This window comes from Pongo abelii, chromosome 1, assembly GCF_028885655.2.
Source record: "Pongo abelii isolate AG06213 chromosome 1, NHGRI_mPonAbe1-v2.0_pri, whole genome shotgun sequence".
In the NCBI taxonomy this organism is placed as follows: Eukaryota; Metazoa; Chordata; class Mammalia; order Primates; family Hominidae; genus Pongo; species Pongo abelii.
In genome coordinates this window covers 95536588-95551784 of record NC_071985.2, presented here as the reverse complement: position 1 = coordinate 95551784, position 15197 = coordinate 95536588, and the positions used below count along the sequence as shown (strand labels likewise).

Genomic DNA, 15197 nt, shown 5'->3' with positions numbered 1-15197 from the left:
ATTCATTCATTCATTCATTCATTCATTCATTCATTCAGCACTTACTGAGAATCTGCTGAGGATTTAGCAGTAAACAAGGATGACAAGCATCCAGCCGTTTTGCTTTGGTTTTGTTTGTATGTTTTTGTTTTCGTTTTGAGACGGAGTCTCGCTCTATCGCCCAGGCTGGAGTGCAGTGGCTCAATCTCAGCTCACTGCAACCTCCACCTCCCAGGTTCAAGCCATTCTCCTGCTCAGCCTCCCAAGTAGCTGGGATTACAGGCACCTGTCACCATGTGTGATTTGAAGCCAGGGAAAAAGGAAAATGACCTAGGTGACAGAGTGAGACTCTATCTCAAAAAAAAAGGAAGAAACATCTTTTCCTCATGTCCCTTTTTAGGAACAAGGGAAACTTGCCTATAATCCCCGCAGTAGACTTCCTCACATCTCTTTGGTCAGAACTGCGTGCAACACATGCCCTTTCCTGAAACTGTCCCAGGCAAGAGAAATAGAATTAGCATTTCATCACCTGTTTATTGAATTAATCCTGCTGGATACCAACAGGAGACTACTTTTTCTCTGACCCACTGTATTCAAACATGTTTTTTCCATTGATAACCTTTCACACAGCCCCTTAGATTTCTGGTTATATTTCTTTAGAAGACCTAGTCCTACTTCAACAATTAAGACTTATTTTTAGGGGTTAAAGAGGTCCAGTCCACTCTACATCAAACTTTTAACCTCATCCATGCTCAAGCATCTTCCCTCCTTATCTTGCCCTCCCCATCCCTTGGGCCCCCAGCTCAGTCCTGCTCCCTAGCATGGGGTCCTGCAATGGAGAAGGGGCGTGGCCTGCTCTTTCCCTTTTTTCCTCTACTTCCTTCCCTTTCTGGTTCTTCTGATGTCAGAAGGGAGATTAGAAGAATTAGAGGAAAAGGGACAAAAGTCTTAAGTCACTAATGCTGTTATAATTCCACTGTGGATGCCTGCGTGTAGCAGGCACTCACACCCTGGCTGTCCCAGTAGGCCTGATTATTGTCCCCTTGGAGGCTGTGTGTGGACCTCGGCAATGCCCAGTTTCCTGCAGAGGCCAGTTCTTTTTGGCTGACCTTGAGTGAAGCCCCCTTTCAGGGGCCACCCACAGCCTCTTGCTTTTGGGATCCCTCCCTCCAGCAGGCTGGGAGTGCACATGTCCATGCCCTGCCAGGCAGAGAAAGCAGGGCACCTTCCTTTTTGTGGAGAATGGGGTCTCGCTATATTGCCCAGGCAGGTCTCAAACCCCTGGGCTCAAGCTATCCTCCCGCCTCTGCCTCCCTAAGAGCTGGGATTACAGGCATGAGCCACCACGCCCCATCAAAAGCAGGGCACCTTATGGCTGCCTCTCTCCTGCCCTAATGAGAAGCAGATACCAGTCTCCGAGCTTGTGTGCCCCCATCGTCCAGAGGAGGTCTACAGAGGCATTACAGAGGCTGAGCTCTCCCAGGAGCTCTCCCTCCACTCTGTGCTGCGGTGGCAGCCCTGGAGTGGCCTCATGAGGCTCTGCACTCAGCAGGAGTCTAGTCTACAGAGACCAGGCAGGTTCCCCTTCCTGCAGCGCCAGTCCCTGAAGCCTCTTGGACTCCTGGAGTCTCTCACTTGACATGTGACACCCATCCTCTCCACAGACTCTCCCTCTCTGCCTGCCCATTCCAACCACTTTTCTCCCCTTCCAGGAAATCCACATTGTCGGTCTTTTTTTTTTTTTTTTTTTTAAGACAGAGTCTTGCTCTGTTCCCCAGGCTGGAGTGCAGTGGCACGATCTCAGCTCACTGCAACCTCCGCCTCCCAGGTTCAAGCAATTCTCCTGCCTCAACCTCCTGAGTAACTGGGACTACAGGCACCTGCCACCATGCCTGGCTAAATTTTATATTTTTAGTTGAGACAGCCATGTTGGCCAGTCTGGTCTCGAACTCCTGACCTCAAGTGATCCACCTGCCTTGGCCTCCCAAAGTGCTGGGATTATAGGCTTGAGCCACCATGCCTGGCCCATATTGCTGTTCTTTTTATATAGATGGGGTGGGATAGAGGAGTGAGAGTCAAGTTTTGCTGTTTTGGTGAGCCCAAAGAAGACACCCGTAGCTCCATGGGGCTCTCATTAGAACATAGGGCAACTATTTGTCAACTATTGGCCTCAGCTCAAGTCTTTGGCCAGAAGGCCAAGACCACAGAACTAGTCCCTTTCAATGTCCTGTTCTACCATGATTGGTTTAGACAGATCCAGATTTATCCCTCAGGGGCTGGGGCAGGGCCAGGCTATTGCCCTTGCAAAAAACCTAAGTTGTGTTAGCAAGGAAGAAGGCAGAAAAAAAACTGTGGGGTGGCACCCAACAGGGTTTGCCACAAACCTGTATGACTAGGTGGAGCCAGCCATGTGAAGAACAGGGGGAGGAGTGCTCCTGGCAGGGGGAACAGCTAGGGAAAAGACCAGAGAGGAGGAATGAGCTTGGCTTGTCCAAGGAGCAGCAACGAGGTCTGTGTGGGTAGACATGGTGGGTGAAGGGCTGCATAGCATGAGATCAGGAGGCAGGCAGGAGCCAGATCACAAGCTAGGTAGACCATGTTAGGGAGTTCGGATTTTATACCAAATGTGGTAGAAAGCCACCGAATGGTTTGAAGCAGGGAAGGGACGTGATCTGATTTATGCTTCTGCAAGATCACTCTGGCTGCCTTGTAAAAACTGAAGTGTAAGGTAGCAAGAGAGGACATAGGGAGACTCATCAGGTTATAGTCCCAGTAAGAGATGATGGGGACTCTACCATGACAGTGGAGATGGAGGAAGTGTAAGGATCTGGGATTTGCTTTGGCGATCATTGTTCCATCAACACAGGAATCTTCTAGCTCTCCCGACCAGTTTATAGTGTTCCTTTGGCCTGGAATGCCATCTGCACCTCCTAACAACACTGACTCACCTTCTAGGCCCAGCTGACACATCCTCTCTTTGTCCAGCCTTCTCAGCCCCACCCCTCCCTGAAGAAATACGTACTCCGACCTTGGCTCCCACAGCGCTCTATAAGCACCTCCCTTGTGCACTTAGCACATCGTGTTGTAGTCATTTGTTTACTCATCTGTCTCTTTCTCTGGATTATGAGCTTCCAGAAGTTCACTGTCTCCTTGCAGAGACCACAGGGAGACACATGTGAAACTGCTAAAACATACCAGGCAGTACATGACTAAGGGCTAAAATTAGAGGCAGGGACTGCGAGTGCTGTAGGTGTCTGAGTACTGGGAGTACTGAGGTGGGCTCTGATCTCTCTTCGGACCACTCTGAGCATGAGCGCCTGTTTCCAGAGATTTTCTCTTGCTCTCTCTGCTCCCTCAGCACCTAGGGTCAGTGTCACTGTAGCCCAGAAAACCTTGGCTTCCTTCCCTAACACAAACACACACAAGTCAGTCATTTGTGGCTTTTTAAGTTCTAGCCACCCCTCTATGCCCTTCCAGAGACTGGCACATAGCTCAACTCTGTGAGTGGCTGCCGAATGAATGAATGAGTGGCCTAGCAGGTCTATCAGAGTCAGTGTAAATGGGGATAAGGGAAGGATGGTGGTGGTTCCAGAATGGGGTGTTGCAGGTGGGTGCTCTGGTAAATGTGACAAAGGGAGGCATCTTCCTCACTTCACCTCACCACCTCCTGGGCTCTCCTGACAGGCTTGGGGGCCATGGGCTGGGGGACCTCCCCTCACATCCGCTGTGCCAGCCTCCTACTAGTACCCAAGATGCTCGGCAAGGAAGGCAGGCTCTTTGTCCTGGGATACGCCTTGACTGCCATCTATGTGGGTGAGTATGTGGGGGCCAGTGAGTTACACTGAAGCAGTGACCCTGGGTGGGCCATCCAATGGGAGCCAGGCTGGGTGAAGGAGAAAAGACAGTGGTGTCATCCCAGCTGGTCTAACTCACTGTATGTCCCTGAGGGAGCTCCTCCCCATATCTGGGCCTCCTCAGTTTATAAGAGTGAAAACATTGGCCAGGCACGGTGGTTCATGCCCGTAATCCCAGCACTTTGGGAGGCTGAGGTGGGTGGATCACCTGAAGTCAGGAGTTCAAGACCAGCCATGGTGAAACCCCATCTCTACTAAAAATGCAAAAATTAGCCAGGCGTGGTGGTGCACACCTATAGTCCCAGCTTTTCGGGAGGCTGAGATAGGAGAATCACTTGAACTTGGGAGGCGGAGCCTGCAGTGAGCCAAGATTGCGCCATTGCACTCCAGCCTGGGTAACAGAGCAAGACCCCGTCTCAAAAAAAAAAAAAAAAAAAAAAGGCCAGGCACGGTGGCTCACCTGTAATCCCAGAACTGTGGGAGGCCGAGGCGGGCGGATCACGAGGTCAGGAATTCGAGATCGGCCTGACCAACATGCTGAAACCCCATCTCTACTAAAAATACCAAAAAAATTAGCCAGACATGGTGGCGCGTGCCTGTAATCCCAGCTGCTCAGGAGGCTGAGGCAGGAGAATCGCTTGAGCCCGGGAGGCGGAGGTTGCAATGAGCAGAGATCGAGCCGCTACACTCCAGCCTGGGCAACAGAGGGAGACTCTGTCTCAAAAAAAAAAAACAAAAACAAAAAGCAGTGAAAAAAATCAAGGGTTGAACAAGTTGACCTTTCATAGGCTTCTCGGCCCCACCACTGTATAGTTCTAGGCAATGGGCACTATTTGCAGAGGGGAGCTGAGCGGGTTTGAGAAAGTGCTGATTATACAGGGAGGTGACCCACCAGGGCCTCTTTCTCCAGGGCCAGTAGCCAATCTGCGGCACAATCTCAATGACGTGATCGCATCGCTGGGCTGCACCGTGGAGCTGCAGATCAACAACACCCGTGCAGCTTGGCGCGTCTCCACAGCCCCCTTACGGGCCGTGTTCAAGGACCTGCTGGTCAGGAATCTGCACAGGCAGGGCCTGGGTGGTCCCTCTCTCTGGGGCCGAGTTAACTTGAGCTGGGAGTTGTCACCCTGGATTTACAGTTTCCCAATGGGGATACTACTGGCATTTTTTGCAGAACTATTCCCAAACATTGCAGAATGTGCCCTGGTCCTGGGACATTAAATGCCAGGAGAGCCCCTGAGTCATTAGGACATGCTCTATACACATTTCCTAATACCTGAGTGGTCAGTACTCTGGACAGCTGAACTAGAATATCTAGGAAATTTGGGGGCTTTGGCCTTGAGTAGCTCAGAAGTTTCAAAGACAAGAGGATTCAAGAATTGGGTATTGGAGGGCTGGAGACTGGGGGTTTGGGACAATTGGAGAGCTGGAGAGTTGGGAAGATGGGGGCTGAGGGGTTTGGAAGTTGGGGGCATTCAGATGGCATAATGATCTCAGAGACTAGTGGTGAAGGGTAAGGTCTAAGGACCTGGAGAACCACTGACCAGGAAGGGTCTGGGATGGGAGGACTGAGGAAGAGCTGAGAGTCTGGGAGGTACAGAGAGCCAGGACATGTGGCATCAGACAAGGCAGCTGGTGGGCGGGCTCCCAAGGGCAATGGACAGCCGGGAATTTGAGGTGAGAGGCTGTGTCTCAGGGCCTAGGCTCCCTGCCGGCCTGGGGTGAGAGCCCAAAGCTTGGCTACTGGGGGAGGACAGGCCCTCAGGCAGCAGAAGCTCTAAAGCCCCAGCCCTCACCCTTTCCTCCCTCCACCTCCAATCTCAGAGTAGCAAAGAATTGCTGAGAGCAGAGACTCGGAACATCTCTGCCACTTTTGAGGACCTGGATGCCCAGGTGAACAGTGAGACGGGCTACATGCCTGAGGATGCTGTGGACTCAGGGGAGACAGCCCAGGGCAGGGAGGCCCACCAAGCCCCAGCCTCCAGACTCCACCTGTCGACACAGAAGATGTATGAGCTGAAGACCAAGCTGCGTTGCTCCTGTGAGGGGTATCCCTGGGGAGTGGAGGGTGGGATGGGATGTGGGGCCAGCGTTGTGGATCAAGATGTGGGAACCTCAGACATCCTTGCTCCTTCCTACAGATGTGGTGAACCAGGCCATACTCAGCTGCCGTCGTTGGTTTGACCACAAGCATGAACAGTGCATGAAGCACATCTGGGTCCCACTCCTCACCCACTTGCTCTGCCTGCCTATGAAGTTCAAGTTCTTCTGTGGCATTGCCAAGGGTCTGCACAGTTGCAAAGGGGTGGGGAGCATCAGGGGTAGGGAGCTGAGTCCTTGGGACCCACTGGTAGGTGACAGGCAGGAAAGCAACAGATGAGGAGGGTTTTGGCCCTGAGGCCACAGCATCCTTAGAGCCCAGTCCATCTGCTGAATAGCTCTGTGACCCAGGGTGAGTTACAGCAAAGCTCTGAGCTGTGGCTCTTCATCTGAAAGATGGGCATGGGCAGAATAACAGTAGTTCTCGCATTAATTTTTTTTTTTTTGAGACGGGGTGTTTCACTCTTGTCACCCAGACTGGAGTGCAGTGGCGCGATCTCGGCTCACTGCAACCTCTGCCTCCCGGGTTCAAGCGATTCTCCTGCCTCAGCCTCCCGAGTAGCTGGGATTACAGGTGGCCACCACCATGCCCAGCTAATTTTTGTATATTTAGTAGAGCCGGGGTTTCACCACGTTGACCAAGCTGGTCTTGAACTCTTAACCTCAGGTGATCTACCCACCTCAGCCTCCCAAAGTGCTGGGATTACAGGTGTGAGCCATCGCACCCAGCCACATTAAGGGCTTTTAAGGATTTATGGGGCTAACGTATGTGAAGGCAGTGGCAGAGCTGGCACACAGAGGAGCTGCTCTGTAAACACTTGCTCTCCTTACTGATGTTTGTTATGGTTGAGGATAGATTGACAAAAATGGGGGAACTCAGGTCTGGTTCCTGGAGGGCAGGATCCAAAAACAGTGGAGAGGGGAAGACTCAGTGTTGGTGTGGTAGCAAGCCATGGGCAGAGAGACAAAAAAGCAGGATGAGGAGGACCACAGGAGGACAGGCAGGCCAGGCCTGCACGTGGAGGACAGGCCCGGGGAGGCCCCTGACCCCACCCACTGTCCACCAGTGATGGAGGTTTGGTGCCGCAATCGCATCCCAGTGGAAGGCAACTTTGGGCAGACCTACGACTCCCTCAACCAGTCTATTCATGGCCTGGATGGGGAATTTTCAGCCAATATTGACTTCAAGGTAGAAGGCAAGGGCGAGGGTTGGTGGGGGGTAGATAGGGAGCGGGAGGATGGCATGAGGGAATAGGGCTAGAGGAAGGACAAGTGAGAGGGCACAGGAAAGAGGTGACCAGGGTGAGGGAGGGGGACAAGGAGGGGAATGTCGCTGGTGTTGAGGGGGCCCTCTGTTTCCCATCTCCACCCCCGAACACCTGAGATGGGCAGGGGAGGGGAAAGGTGGTGATGAGGGGACAGTGCCAAGCCTATGGTTTGTGCAGACTTGGCCTGGGGTGGGAGCTATCAGCCAGATATGAGATGATGTCAGCTGATGTAGGTGCAGGGGAGGAAGACTGTGTCCAGGAGGGTGGTAAGCAGAAGGAAGTGACAACTCCTGGAGGTCCTGGGAGGGCCCCGGGGACACAAGTGGGGTACTGGGGGACAGATGTCATGAAGAGGTGGGACCTGGGTCTGGCGAGGTGGCTGCAGGCTGCGTTTGCTCATGTGCCCTCCACCAGGAAGAAAAGCAGGCTGGGGTGCTGGGGCTCAACACGAGCTGGGAGCGCGTGAGCACCGAGGTGCGGGACTATGTGTACCGCCAGGAGGCCCGGCTGGAGTGGGCCCTGGGGCTGCTGCACGTGCTGCTCTCCTGCACTTTCCTGCTGGTCCTGCACGCGTAAGCCATGGTCCCCACCCCAGCAGCCCCTCCTCTGCCCCGGACTGGAGCCCTGCCCTGAGGGAGGCTGTAAGGACGGAACCCTAGCACCTATCCTCACCTCTGAATCTGAATATTATTTACCTTTGTCTTTGTTTACACAAAGTTAAAGGAAATGTGGACATTTTGTCAGAAGAACATTACCCATGTTCCGACTGCCTTAAAAGGCCAACCGTCTTCATTCATCCACCTCCTTCCAGCCTTTATCCCAATACTGATTTTTTTTTTTTTACATTTAGCTTTGACTTTTGATTTTTTCTTGCCCTTCATATTCCCCTTGGCTCTGACTTTGTGCCATTTTTATCTTTCCATTTTGCTTTCATTTTCTCCTGCCTGCTGCGTTGGCAGCGACTTTCCCTCCATTTAGAACAAAGTCCTCAACCCCATCCAGCCCAGTGTCCAGCTGGGCTGCACCGGGCCTTGCTCTGCTCTAGCTCTCCTGCTGGTCTCTGGACCCTCTATTTCCCATCTCCACTCCCAAACACCTGAGATGGGCAGGGCTTGGGTGAGGGCTGCCACAGGGCTGTTGCTCTGTCTGCCCCTATGTGGGGGGCCTAGAGTGACTGCAAGTGAGTGGGTATGTGTGTATCTAGGGCCCCATGGGAAGACAAAGATGAAGGAGCTCTATTCCTGCCCTCAATAAGCTCATGATCGCCAGGCATGGCGGCTCACTCCTGTAATCACAACATTTTGGGAAGCCGAGGCGGGAGGATGGCTTGAGTTGAGGTGTTTGAGACCAGCCTGGGTAACACAGTGAGACCTCGTCTCTACAAAAAATGAACAAAATTAGCCAGGTGTGGGGCACATGCCTGTAGTCCCAGCTACTTGGGAGGCTGAGGCAGGAGAATCACCGGGAGGTCGAGGCTACAGTGAGCTGTGATTGTGCCACTGCATTCTGCATTCCAGCCTGGTGTCAGAGTGAGAGCTTGTCTCAAAAAAAAAAAAAAAAAAAAAGCTAATGATCTAGTTGGGATCATGAGACACCCACAAGACAGAGATGGTTCAAGGGCCATTCTATGGATTGGCTTTTGAGATGTGTATGGGAGCTGAGAAGGTGCCCCTTGGAAGGGCAATAACTGGGCTCCAAATGGCTACAGATGGGGAGCAGTGGTCAAGGAAAGAAGGGTGTCCCTTGGGTAAGGCTCCTGGTGTCCGTGGGGTGCAGAGGGCAGAGGCTGGCCTGGAGGACTGAAGTGGGCATGACCAGAACAGTCTGGAAAGCCCTGCAGGAAGACCTGGAACTGGCGGTGGTGGCAAGATGGCCTCAGGAAGTCTGGAGGGAGGGAGGCCAGGCTGGGTCAGAGGTTAGGGCGCCTGGCCCGGGTAAAGCATGGCAGGAAGACGGCTTGAGATGGAGGGGAAGGGGAAAGGTGCAGCGAGGCTCAGAGCCAGCTTGTGGAGGGAGGGAAGGAGGCACAGAGTCAAAAGCTACTTCTAGGCTTTCAAGCTCGGTGAGGTCATGCACTGAAAGGACAGCTGGCGGGAGGGCAGGCCCTGGCTCAGGAAGCCCAGGCACCACCTCTGTGAGCCTCTCCACAAGAGGGCACTCACAGTATGTCTTTGCACTTAACAGTAGTTTTAAAGGCAAAGATGTGGATTTTTACAGGGCCCCAGAAGCAATAGCATTGAAACTAATGTTTCACACTTTACAGAGTTTGTTTAATGTACTTTTACAGTTTTAAACACATTTGCAATAATTAACATTTTTTCCTTAGCAAACTGAAGCATTATGTAGGACTTTGGGAAATACATGGGGGATAGCTATCTATGCAGGCATGCACCCATGCACACGTGCACCGTGCTCAAGGGTAGCCAGGGAGGGCCAGGGTGTACTGGGGAGGACGGAGATGGTGGTCTGGGATGAGTTTTGCCCCAGCACACCTCCAGGAGATATGCTGCAGGCAAAGCCAAGAGGCAGGAACTTGTGAGTCACAGTGGATTAGGTGATTCCTGAAACCTCAAAGAGTTTCCCCCTCTCTGTGACTCTGCTCGATATTCATCCTGCAAGATGCATGCCTGTCCCTACCTCAGATGCACACATGCAACTCCCTCCCAGACAGGCTGACCATGCCCTCCTCTGAGCCCCCGCCTCATCCCCTACTCACTTCTGCTATGTTTCACCCATCGTGTAGGGGGATGTCTTCCTCTACACAATTGGAAGGCAGGGACAGAGTCTTCTCCTTGTTATCACCATCGCCTAGCAGTGCCTAGGACATAGATGGTGCTCAATGAATGCTGGCTGGTTGGCTGAATGACTGTGCCTCAAGGAAGCCTATGTTTGGGGATAGATGAGGAGAACCTGGAAGAGATGGAGACATCCCTGCCCATCCACCCACAGGTCTTTCTCCTACATGGACAGCTATAACCATGACATTCGTTTTGACAACATCTACATCAGCACCTACTTCTGCCAGATCGATGACCGCAGGAAGAAGCTGGTGAGTGGGCACGGCACTGCCCGGGGATGCCTTGCTGCTGTGTGCCCTGTGTGGGTTCATGCTCCAGGAAGGCAGAGGGGAAAGGGCAGAGGGCCCTTGGGCTTCCTGACTGTGTGGACATTTGTTTTCCAGGGCAAACGGACTCTGCTGCCACTCCGCAAAGCTGAGGCAAAAACCGTCATCTTCCCTTGCAAGCCCACCATCCAGGCCTCAGAAATGAGCAATGTGGTGAGGACGGCATGGGGAGCAGACTCCTGGGTGCAAAGACAGGCCTGAAGGTGAGGGTGGAGGGTAAAAGGCACCAGAGAGTACTCCGTGCCCAGGCAGGTGGCACTGCCCAGCTCTGCCCCTCCTGCTCCTTGGCTAGGTGAGGGAGCTCCTGGAGACACTGCCCATTCTGCTGCTGCTGGTGGTGCTGTGCGGCTTGGACTGGGCTCTCTACTCCATCTTCGACACCATCCGCCACCACTCCTTTCTGCAGTACTCCTTCCGCAGTGAGCCCATCCCCCAGACACATTCCAGGCCCAAGAGACACCCTCTGGAGAACTCCAATGCCTGCAGAGGCGCCCCACCCTAGTTCTTCCAACTGTGCCTCGTCCTTCTGCCTCTTTTTTTTTTTTTTTTTTTTTTTTGAGACAAAGAGTCTCGCTCTGTCACCCAGGCTGGAGGAATGCACTGGCGCAATCTCAGCTCACTGCAACCTCCACCTCCCAGGTTCAAGCAATTCTCCTGCCTCAGCCTCTTGAGTAGCTGAGATTACAGGTGTGAGCCACCACGGCCAGCTAATTTTTCTATTTTTAGTAGAGACGGAGTTTCACCATGTTGGTCAGGCTGGTCTCAAACTCCTGACCTCAAGTGATCCACCTGCCTTGGCCACCCAAAGTGCTGGGATTACAGGTGTGCACCACTGTGCCAGCCATCCTTCTGCCTCATCTTTTCCCCTTTCTGTGATTCAGCCCCTCCCTGTCCTCCTCAAGGTCAAATGACAGCCCTGCAACCTAACAGCTCTCACAGCAGGGAAGGGGGGCTCTTTACCCCTTTACACTTACAACTGGGAGCAGGGAGGGGTTAGGATTCAGGAAGGGACAGAAAGACCCAGGCAGCTGAGAAGCATTTCTGTGTCTTGACCCCTCCCTGACATCCACCCCCTTAACACATTCCTGATTTCCCCACATGCCCTGACTTCCCTACCTGCCCTCCTGGCTGCAGGCAGTCATAAACTGGAGGTGAAGGTTGGGGGAGACTCCATGCTAGCCCGGCTTCTTCGAAAAACCATTGGGGCCCTGAACACCTCCTCAGAGACAGTGATGGAATCAAACAACATGCGTGAGTGATGCTGAAAGTTTGGATCAGAGGAATAGAGGGCGGTGGGGCAAGGGTCAAAAGACTCCAAGGTAAAGAGTTGGGGGCCTGGGTCTTGGGTGTGGAGAGATGGGGGTTGGAGTACTTGAGCTGGGGAAATCGGAGCAGGGAACACATCTGGGCAGGCTTGAAGAAGGGGAGGATGACAAGCTTCGGTCAGAGGAGTCTGGAGGCCAGGGTCTTGGGGCTAGAGGGCCCCAGCCCACCAGAGCAGCACTGTCCAACAGGACGTTCAGCCAAGATAGAAATCTGCAAGATCTGTGCCACATTGGGCCCAGCGGCTACAGTACTGACAGGGCAGTTCTATAGTGAGGGGCAGGCAGGAGGAGAGCAGGGGAATCAGAGGACTGCACCTCCCACTGGGATGGGAAGTCCAACCCAGGGCTGCCCTGCCCCTTGGCTGGTCCTGACCAGACCCCTGGCCTGCCCCTCCCCTAGCCTGCCTGCCCCAGCCTGTGGGCCTGGATGCCAGGGCCTACTGGAGAGCTGCGCTACCGATTGGCCTGTTAGTGTGTCTCTGCCTGTTACAGGCTTTTGGCTACCGACTCCGGAGGGTCATCGCAGCCTTCTACTTCCCCAAGGTTTGCCCCTCCCCAGACCTCTCCACCCCTACACACCTGCACACACACACACACACACACACCACACCCAGCTCCCTACCAACTCCATCTTTGGGGGATGCCTTTCTCTATCATTGACCCCCTTCCTGCCCCCAGCGAGAGAAGAAGCGGATCCTGTTCCTCTACAATGACCTATTGAAGAAAAGAGCAGCCTTCACCAAACTCAGGAGGGCCGCTATCCTGAGGCGGGCGCGACAGCAGAAGGCTTCGGTAAGTCCAGGCGTGAGTGCTGCCAGCTCCTGGCTGGGTCTAAGTACAGCGGGGCAAGGGGCAGCTCCCTTCAGTCCACCCAGTACCCACCAATGGTCGCAGGCCTACTCGAGCCTGGTGAGTTCTTTTTATTTTTTGAGATGGAATCTCACTGTGTTGCCCAGGCTGGAGTGCCGTGGCATGATCTCGGCTCACTGCAACCTCTGCCTCCCAGGTTCAAGCGATTCTCCTGTCTCAGCCCCCCACTCCACAAGTAGCCAGGATTACAGGTGCACGCCACCACGCCCAGCTTTTTTGTGTGTGTTTTTAGTAGAGACAGGGTTTCACCATGTTGGCCAGGCTGGTCTCAAACTCCTGACCTCAGGTGATCCGCCCACCTCAGCTTTCCAAAGTGCTAGGATTACAGGCGTGAGCCACCGAGCCCGGCCAAGCCCGGTGAGATCTGATGCAACACATGCTGAGGGCCCCAGCCATCCAGCTCCTAAGGTCAGGGCTGTGCCCGTTTCTGAATCCCAGGATTCAGCCCAGCCTAAGAAACTCAGTGGACCATTAGGAAGCAGGCAGAAAAGGAGAATGAGATTTAATACAGTCTGCTCATAGAAAAGCAAGAGGGCTGCACAGAAACAGGAGGCCCAAGGCAAAACCAAAGGTACTACCAGAGGGCTGCAGACCAGAAGCTCAGTGCAGTTCAGGGAACAGCAGGAGGCAGGTGGGCTGGGAGTCAGGAAGGCCTCATGCAGGGGCACATGGTAAGGCACATGGAATCTGAGGGAGCAGACTCCAGTCCATACTCCCCCATTAAGTTGTGTCACCTTGGCCAAGGTCTTCACTGAGCCTCAGTTTCTCCCTCTGAAGAACGGCAAGACTGGAGAGATCTGTAAAGCCTGCTCACTGGAGATCAACCTAGAGTGGTGGTCAGGTGTGGGACTCCAGTGCCAGAGGGCCTAAGTGTGAATCCCGCTCCTTCCCTCATTACTATGACAACGGTGTGACTTTGAGCACATGACTTAACTGCTGTGCCTGGGCTTTTGCCTTCCGTAAAATGGGGTTAACTACTCCATCTGGTTGTTGTAAGGATTAAATGAGTTGTACTTACATGGTGCTGGCATGCAGCAAATTCCATATGCATGCATGTTATCATTGTGTGACCCTGGGCAGTGATCATATCTCCAAGCATCAGTTTTCTCACCTGAAAAAAAAAGAGATGATAATAACACTATCTGCCTTATATGATAATTGAATTGAAATTTTTTTTTTTTTTTTTGAGACTAAGTCTCACTCTGTCGCCCAGGCTGGAGTGCAGTGGCGTGATCTTGGCTCACTGCAACCTCCACCTCCCCAGTTCAAGCGATTCTCGTGCCTCAGCTTCCCGAGTAGCTGGGATTACAGGCACACACGACCACGCCCGGCTAATTTAGAATTGAAATAATTTACGTACAGTATCTTAGTACAGGACCTGACATTATAAACAATGAGTAGCAGCCATTCTTATTTAATCAGTCCTAACAAAGTTCATAAAAGTGAGACTGTGTTTGCTTAGCTTTTTCCCTAGTGCCTGGATACCCCCAGCCCCCATGACACACAATAGGGGCCAAATGAATGTGTTGTGAAAAAATGAAAAACAAACAAACAAAAAGAACATGCTGGGATTCCTTGACAGGGTCGTGAAGCAAACAATGTAAATGCACAGATGGAAATGTGCTGGACAGTCATTCCAAGCAGAATGTGCAAAGACTCAGAGTCCACAGGGAATGCCAAGTGCCAGGGCTAGTCTCAGGAGAAACTGGCTCAGAAGAGACAGCTCTCAGGGAGGGCTAAAGTGGGAAAGAGGCTAGAAAGGGACCAGGTGATGGAAGGCTCTGAAGGCCAAGCCCAGGAGTTCTGCCTGTCTGGCAGGCAGCAGGGCCTATGGAGTTTCTTGGGCAAAGAGTGGTTGCTTCCTGGGTAAGGTGGCCTGTGAAAAATCCCTGTGTAGAGACACGTCGTGAGGGATGGCAGGGAGCATAGTGAACTAGGTTTGTGGTTTGGAATCAGGGCCCCTGGGGTCCAGCCAAGTTGGATTGTTTACTATCTGTGTGACTTTGAGAGTCACTTCACCTTTCTCATCTGTAAAGTGGGGATAGCAACAGTGATAGTCGATCTGGCCTGCTCACTTCTCAGCCTCACTATGAGAACCAAATAAGATGATTTACAGGGAAGTGCAAATGAGAGTTGTGGCTGATATCCGCTTGGAGAGAGCCTGGAGGGTGCATCCTCCCATTCTCCATCACAGAGTTGGGGAGGGAGGCACCCTCGCCCTCCAGGGGTTTCCTTTGTCCAACCCAGCCTCCTAAAACACGCGGGAATTGTCAGGTCTAGCGACTTCAGACAGGAAACGCTGTCCAGTTCCCCTTCTTTCCCGCCTCGCTCCCCGGCTGGCGCTAACGCCCACCTCCCAACAGCGCCACCCGCTGGCGGATATCCTGCACCGCGGCTGCCCGCTCCTGCGCCGCTGGCTGCGCCGGCGCTGCGTGGTGTGCCAGGCACCCGAGACGCCCGAGTCCTACGTGTGCCGGACGCTGGACTGCGAGGCCGTGTACTGCTGGTCGTGCTGGGACGACATGCGGCAGCGGTGCCCGGTCTGCACGCCCCGCGAGGAGCTCTCTTCCTCCGCCTTTAGTGACAGCAACGACGACACTGCCTACGCGGGGTAAAGAGGCGTCCTGCTCGCTCTTCCGCTCCGTCCTTCCCGGTTAATAAAATGCCCTGTACGCTT

The 15197-nt window shown here is 53.3% G+C and overlaps 1 protein-coding gene and 1 long non-coding RNA gene across 5 annotated transcripts in view; one reads left to right on the top strand and one right to left on the bottom strand.

Moving 5' to 3' along the window:
• DCST1 (DC-STAMP domain containing 1) overlaps positions 1–15197 on the top strand; it is a 16547-nt gene extending 1350 nt beyond the window's left edge. For 2 of the 3 annotated variants that reach the window (XM_024236072.3, XM_024236076.2), the window contains 13 exons: positions 3664–3792; positions 4744–4883; positions 5658–5874; positions 5975–6118; positions 7001–7122; positions 7616–7773; positions 10151–10250; positions 10383–10478; positions 10618–10744; positions 11460–11576; positions 12051–12193; positions 12329–12442; positions 14884–15197. In XM_024236072.3, the coding sequence (XP_024091840.2) occupies positions 3664–3792; positions 4744–4883; positions 5658–5874; positions 5975–6118; positions 7001–7122; positions 7616–7773; positions 10151–10250; positions 10383–10478; positions 10618–10744; positions 11460–11576; positions 12051–12193; positions 12329–12442; positions 14884–15135 (1859 nt within the window). In that variant the 3' untranslated portion in view covers positions 15136–15197. Of the gene's footprint in view, positions 1–3663; positions 3793–4743; positions 4884–5657; positions 5875–5974; positions 6119–7000; positions 7123–7615; positions 7774–10150; positions 10251–10382; positions 10479–10617; positions 10745–11459; positions 11577–12050; positions 12194–12328; positions 12443–13264; positions 13599–14883 lie in introns of those variants that run through there. The other variant, XM_024236080.3, reaches the window with a different exon arrangement.
• LOC112129949 (uncharacterized) lies at positions 5733–15081 on the bottom strand. Of its 2 annotated transcripts, none has more exons than XR_008523797.1 (4): positions 14874–15081; positions 13539–13631; positions 9918–13345; positions 5733–9813 (listed from the first exon to the last, which is right to left on the bottom strand). It is a non-coding gene; the product is annotated as an uncharacterized LOC112129949 (long non-coding RNA). The 2 variants fall into 2 exon arrangements; XR_008523799.1 differs by having other exon boundaries at positions 5733–10111; positions 10218–13345.